The sequence below is a fragment of the Danio rerio genome, chromosome 15 (assembly GCF_049306965.1).
Source record: "Danio rerio strain Tuebingen ecotype United States chromosome 15, GRCz12tu, whole genome shotgun sequence".
Classification (NCBI taxonomy): domain Eukaryota; kingdom Metazoa; phylum Chordata; class Actinopteri; order Cypriniformes; family Danionidae; genus Danio; species Danio rerio.
Genome location: NC_133190.1, coordinates 3,047,501 through 3,055,000, shown reverse-complemented (window position 1 = coordinate 3,055,000; position 7,500 = coordinate 3,047,501). Strand labels below are relative to the sequence as shown.

General features: G+C 37.8%; 1 protein-coding gene across 10 annotated transcripts in view; it reads left to right on the top strand.

Moving 5' to 3' along the window:
* The window catches only part of fndc3a (fibronectin type III domain containing 3A), a 143,376-nt gene that overhangs the window by 133,204 nt on the left and 2,672 nt on the right, over window positions 1–7,500 (top strand). For all 10 annotated transcript variants that reach the window (XM_073924233.1, XM_073924230.1, XM_073924234.1 and 7 more), the window contains 2 exons: window positions 3,208–3,374; window positions 4,070–4,191. In XM_073924233.1, coding sequence (XP_073780334.1) covers window positions 3,208–3,374; window positions 4,070–4,191 — 289 coding nt within the window. The remainder of the gene's footprint in view (window positions 1–3,207; window positions 3,375–4,069; window positions 4,192–7,500) is intronic.

Sequence of the window (7,500 nt, the reverse complement as noted above, 5' to 3'; positions counted from 1 at the left end):
CACACACACACACTTAAAGGGCCATGACACCCCCTTCTTTCGGTTAAAGTCTACTTCAGAATTTTTTCAAAAGATGCATGATTAATGGGCGTGGAGCTCCGCGAGCATCGGGCAGGAGTGGGCGTGGCCAGCAGGGGAGAAGGGGAGCGAATAACTGCTGTTATCAGTTAGCTCACAAAATGAGACAAACCGTGAGGAGACGCATGAGTTTATAGTTTACAAAGTTAAAATGCAAAGAAATGAACAGTGATTTAATGCCCTGCTACATTTGTTATTCGTAATTTTATATACACATAACCACAATTTATATCATTATAAAGATAAGTGTGTTCATGTAAACCCTATAAATAAGGACTCTCCCTCAATCCCCGTATCCAGCAGACTCCGTGCAGCAGGTCTACTTACCTGTCTATTTTAACCATTAGCCCTGCTGACAATCTGGAGAATTTAGGCAAACACAGCAGCACGGTGATGTGTCTGAATGTGAACGAACTCCTGATAAAAGACAGCGTCCGTCATTCTCTAATTCTCGTGCTGCTCTCCCGACAAAAATGCAAGCAGCACGCACACAGCTTTGCTGTATCGGCCCTGACAAGATCGCGGGGGAAAACATGCAACAAACCCTGTGGATCATGGAAACAAACGCATATAAGCCTTCATGAACTGCTAAATACTATGTGCCGTGGTTTCCGTGTCTCTCAGCTCGGGCTTGACACTGGCAGGTCTGGCAGGTCTCATGAATAATTAAGCAGCCGGCTCTTCTCATAGGATAAGAAAACTCCGCTATGAATAATAATGAGAAACCGACGCGTCATCATTGCACTTGCAGTTCTGCGCTACGTCACCGATTTTGATCCCACCCCAAAAATCATTTTAAACCCGGAAGCTGAAATTAGCTGACAAAAGCTCAAAATTATCCAGTTTTCCCCACAATTAAAGCTGACAGGTGCTAATATTGTCTTAACTGATGCTCAACACACACAAATCTGTTAATATAAAAAAAAAAGTTCTCCGGGGTGTCCTGAACCTTTGACCCTGCTCCGGACGACAACACACGCACACACAGACACACTCACTACTCCTCCTCCACGGAGCTCCGTAAACAAAGCAGCACGCGTCGCGTTTTAAACGTGACTTTGCACGCGATAAGAGAATATAGCCAGTTAACCTGATACAGTACACGCGGTTACAAGTAACAAATCACAACTAAATACATTTGCAAGCTAGAGTCAACGAGGCAACTTTAATCGCACGTACTTACACTTGAGAAATGGAGGAAGAAACCCATCCTGACGTCCATCAGTAAGTTACTCTTTACTGATCCTTCCTTTAACAAACGCCGATGAAGTATTCTTTGTAGCATGTAGTTTGCAAAAGTTTCCAGTAGTTTCCAACTGCTTGGCTATAATGCTGATGTTTCATCTCTGGGTAGAGACTCAATATATCCATCTGCAGTGTGACTTCAATCGACCAGCATGTTTGTGTGCGTGTGTTTGTGGGTGTGTGTGTCTGGGTTTCTGCGTCAGAGGGCGGGGCCGCAGGTTTGAAATCTCCCGGGTTTGCGCGTGCACGTGAATCACTTGGTTTTGTTCGTACGTCATGGCGAAACACCTAATGAATCGGTATCAAGGCGACTCGTTTGAAGCACTATGAGTCGACTCTTTTATAGATGAATCAACAGTTTTAAACACTGTACTTTTACAGATTTAAGCCTTAAGCCTGATTTATACTTCTGCGTCAGGTGACCGGCGTAACCCACGGCGCATGCAACGGGCGTGGCTGTGCATTTATACTTCTGCGCGCTGTCTCTGCTGGTCTGCATTAACACTTCCGAAACGCTAGTTGGCAGTGAGGTGTAAATGTGTCTCTGTGTCGAGTTTCTTCGCTGTTGTTTTGCTTTTCCTGAACACTTTCGGGATGTACAAGTGGCTCAAACTCGCTCATTTTGAGGCAGGAACCGGCGGACGTGCAACAACTTTAACTATGAGGTAAACACAAAACAAAACTTTCCATCCGGAGCTCCTTCACGGGACTCCACACTTGTAAACAATCGCTCGCGCCATTCGCGCGGCTCTCAGTGCCGCCCAGATTCGTCAGCGCTACCAAGCCGACCAATCACAGAGCTTACGCTACGCGTCGTTGCGACGTGTAGTTACATTTTTTGAGAGGTGCACGTCAGTGACGGCGACGGCCAGGGAGAAGGGCTATGCGTCAGCGCCGTAGCATACGCCGGCGTTTGACGCAGAAGTATAAATCAGCCTTTAGCTGGATACTTCACTTCACTTAGAGCTGTGTTACACACTACATGGAGGGGAATTTTCAAAAACCCATAATATGGGCTCTTTAATAACAGGAATTAATCTGCCTGTTTTTTGCACTGTGCAGAGCTGTAGCTGCTTAATTGGGCCTACTACGCTGCTGTATTTTAATGCCGGTCATTATGGTGGTGCTTGGAGAGACAGTTATTTTCTGAGGTGGTACTTGGTGAAAAACGTTTGAGAACCACTGCTTTATAGCAGTGTTTCTCAACTGGTGGGTCACGACCCAAAAGTGGGTCGTGGGAACATTTTTAGTGGGTCGCGGAGTGTCAAAAGAAGGTCAAGCTGCTGCAGGATTGGCCAGCCCAGTCACCAGACATGAACATTATTGAGCATGTCTGGGGTAAGATGGAGGAGGCGTTGAAGATGAATCCAAAGAATGTTGATGAACTCTGGGAGTCCTGCAGGAACGCTTTCTTTGCCATTCCAGATGACTTTATTAATCAGTGATTTGAGTCGTGTCAGAGATGTATGGATGCAGTCCTCCAAGCTCATGATGGAGTCAGACACAATATTCATTCTGTCTCCACTGCAGCAGGACTTTATATTCTATACTGGACATTATTTCTGTTCAAGACTTTTGTCTAAGCAGAGTCAGACCTTACTGTCCTAATGAAATCAGTCAAAATCAAGGCATGATCATATTTTATTTTGGTAAAATAAGCGTAATCTAGAGGCCTTTCAAATAAGCCACTTCTGTTAGCAACTGATCACCTAGATGTCAACTTATAGTTGTTTAAAACAAGACACTGTCTTTCACTTATCTAGAAAGGGCTTCCTCATTTAAGTGCTTTTAGAAAGAAGCCGAGGCTTTTTTGCAGCGTGGTGTATTCATTGTCTTTATAGAGTTCATGTCTGTAACGTTGTGTGTTTGTGTGTCTCCCTGAAGGTTTATATCCTTATATAAAGGACCGTGTCACACTCACAAAGTGCAGAGGCTAAATGAGTCTACCTCGTACGCTTTCCGCATCCAGGCCTTTAATGAAGCGGGCGAGGGGCCGTTCTCCAGCGTTTACACCTTCACCACCCCGCGCTCCCCTCCTGCACCCCTCAAAGGTACAGCACAAACACTCACATATACATTAGAAAAGCTACAGAAATACACATACACTGATAGTTGGAAAGGAAAATGGAATCACACTTAAGACTTTTGTACCCAAATGTGTCCACAAGGAAAGATTAAGTGCTGCTCAAGGGTTCAACAGACATACAGTAAAGTATTGTTTGTGAATTTATTTATTGCTGTTTTCTATTTATTTGCATTGAAATGCAATTATAAGTAATGTGTTGTATTGATAGATTTAATTTAGGGGTATGTTTATATTTGCTGATTTATATTTCAATATATTTTTAACACATTTATAAACGTAACAATTTCAATAACTCATTTCTTGGGATGTAACAATATTGTAAATACCGTCATACCGCAATAGTAATGTTTTTCAATATTAGCGTAGGCGCATGACTCAATAAAACTATATTTCTGAGTAAAGTTTGCTCAGGCGAATGAAGCTAACGGGAGGTAGCGGGAACTACAATTCCCATCAGCCCAGGCGTGGCCATCATCCTTTGCGGTCTGTTGTCACTACAGATCCAGTAATGTGGAAATGGAGTGTGCTGCTAGTAGCGGGGATTAAAAAGAGCTGGAAATGATCGAACTTAAAGCGGGTTTTAAATCGGATGTGTGAAAGCATTTCGGTTTCTTTCTTTAACTGTATTTTTCGTGTGTGTGTGTTTGTGTTTATCATCAGCTCCGAGAGTGGAGCGTGTGGACGAGTCGTGTGAGGTCAGCTGGGAGACGCTGCCACCAATGAAAGGGGATCCAATCATCTACTGTTTGCAATGCATGCAGGGAAATTCAGATTTCAAACAGGTACCTTCACCACACTCTAACATTCATTTCTGCAGACAAAACCCCTCACAAAACCAACCATGATGATGTTTCAGAGCTCTCATACAACAGCTTTACCATAGGGCTGCCACTTATGACTATTTTATAAATACATTAAAGGGATAGTTCACCCCAAATAACAAACATTTCCGTAGAGCATACCATAGAGTGCTATTATGCAGATCTGTTTCAAACCAGCCTGATGTTCAAGACAATGTTATAAGCCTGATGTTATAAGTAAGCATTCACAGAATTTTATTTTTAAATACTCTGATGACACAGCCATTTTAAGTTTACTTTATGAGAAGGATGATATTGGGGTTATATATCAGTCAGAAATTAGTCAGTTCATTGATTGGTGTGATAGAAATAAGCTAAAAATAAATACTAAGAAAACAGAAGAGATGGTATTTGACCCAAAGTGCATAGGTGACCATCGTCAAGTGGTTGTACATGATGATCCTATTACTCAGTCAGAAACCTATAAGTACTTGGGCATTCATATCGACAATTCTTTCACATGGAAAACACACATTGATTGGGTTTGTTCTCGTTTACACCAGAGATTGTATTTTTTACGGAGGTTGCGTCTTTTTGGAGTCAACAAGAAGCTCATGATGCTGTTTTTTAAAGCAGTTCTTGAAAGCATTGTCAGGTATGGCATTACAGTGTGGTTTGGCAACCTATCTGTTCAGTGTAAATCTAAACTGATGCATCTCTTAAAGACAGCATGGAAAATTGTCGGGCACAATGAAAATTTTAATCCTCAAGTTTTATATGAGAACTGTGTCCTCAATCAGGTGGATAGGATTGTAAAGGATCCAACTCATTTTTTGTTTCCCCAGTACGAACTGCTTCCCTCTGGTAGAAGATATAGAGTCCCAAAGTGTAGGTTAAACCGTTACAAGAAATCCTTTGTACCTGTGTCAGTGGGTTTACTTAATAAGAGTATATCTTAATTGGCACCATAAATTTTGTAATTGTTGTATTTTATACTGTTTTTTATTGCTTGTTTTAGTGAGTGTCTGCAGCAATATGGCAATGCCCAAAACAAATCTCCTGTCAAGGACAATAAAGTTTTACTACTACTACTACTACAGAATTAAGACTGAATTATAGCTCATTTACACTAAGTGGTACGGTATTGTACGGTTCTGCACGCTTTAATTGCCGTTTCCGCTGACCAAAGGTACCTGAAAGCGAACCACACCGTATTACTTTTTGCTTCTTAACAAACCTTGTCATCGCCTTGATGTATAGCCACAAAGCCTAGATGAAGAGCAGAATCTGCCGAGTGTTCTGTTGTTATTTACGAGGCTGTCTAAAAGTGTGAGCGGTTTCACTTTCTTCAGAGCTCACGATTGCTCGCTGAGCGTCTATATTTGAAATAATAAATTTGTGCTGATAATAATGTTCACGTGATTACTGAAGAGCTTCTGACATCCGATCCTTTCAGAAATAGACAAACGTGAAAGTGACATGCGAAACAACAAAAGAGCAAATGATTTTTCAGCAACTTAAATTTTATTTGTTTATTTTCATTTATTTATTTTATTTTATTTGTTTCTTATATTTTGTTATATTTATTTTCATTTAACTTTTTTATTGTATTTTGTTTTTTATTTGTTTTATTTGATTTATTTTTGATTTATTAATTTATTTCATTTGTTTCCTGTATTTTTTATTCATTCATTTATTTATTTTTATTTACTTTTTTATTTTAATTCTTTTATTAATTTTTTTGTATTTTGTTTTATTTATTTTTATTTTACTTTTTTCCCGTGTTTTGTATTTTATCTATTTGTTTTTATTTTTTATTTTTTTATTTATTTTATTTGTTACTTGTATTTTGTTTTATTCATTCATTTATTTATTTTTATTCACTTTTTTAAATTATTTTTTGTAGTTTGTTTTACTTATTTTTATTTAACTTATTTCTTGTATTTTTTATTTATTTGTTTTAATTTTATTTATTTTTTTAATTATTCATTTATTTTATTTGTTTCTTGTATTTTGTTATATTTATTTACTTTTAATTACCTTTTTCCTTGTATTTAGTTTTTTTAAATTACTCTTGTATTTTGTTTTACTCATTTATTTTTATTTAATTTGTTTAATTCTTTATTTTTCTTTATTTTAGTTTTTTCTTTTGTTTTGTTTTTTTATTTATTTGTTTTGAGTTTTTATGTTTATTTTTTCTTTTTTCTATTTTTATTTATTCATTCTTTTATTTATATTTCTTTTATTTGCTTTTTCTTTTTTCTAGTAAATGTTTTAATCATTATTTTTATCAATTAATTAGTTTCTTGTATTTTGTTATATTTATCTTATTTACTTATTTTTCTTTATTTAGTTTATATATTTATTTTTATTTATTTATTTTATTAATAATTTTTTACTTGATTTCCTGCACTTTTGATCTTTGAAATGTACCAGACCTGTTGATACATTCATAGTACATTATACACACCACATAATGTCATATCTGCTTAATATCCCCCCACCCCCCCTCAAAAAAAAATAAAAAACAGATGATTACAATATGTGTCATTACAGTGAGTACAGCGCGTGTCAAATATAAGCTTGTTACAACACTCAGCAGACAGCAGGTGTTGCGTCCAGCAGTTTGGATGAATATTTGATGACTTAATGAGGATCAAGTGTTCATTAAATCCGGGCTTATTGACAGTTATTAGCCTTAATGTTAGAGAATAATCAAATCTGGCCTGTGATATTTATGCTGTGGTCGGGTATGCTTTATATATTCTGACATCATGTTCTTGCAGTGGCCTTCATAGGCTTTGTATATCAAGGGCTCCATCTTATGCATAGATCTTAAAGGGCACCTATTATGCAAAAATCACTTTTATATATATTTAAGCACAGTTGTGTGGCAACAGTGTGTGAATATAACCCAACTTCTAATAGTACAAATGTATTCTTTTTATTTCTGATCATCACACTTGATGAAATCAGTCTGCAGAAACACTTCAATTGACATTCTCCGTTTGTACGTGTCATCAGAGGGGGAAAGCCCCGCCCACTAGTGACCATCTCTTCCTCATTAGCATATGACGTCAGTCTTGTTTTTGAATCTGCCACTATGCTGACACACAAGTATCTCTAGTCCCGCCCTCTTTTGAAAAGAGCACAATCTCATTTGAATTTAAAGTGACAGTCACCAAAACGCCACAATTATACAAAGGGGCTAATAGTTTTGACCTTAAAATGGTGTTTAAAAAATTTAAAACGGATTTTATTCTAGTTGAAGTCAAACAAATAAGACTTTCT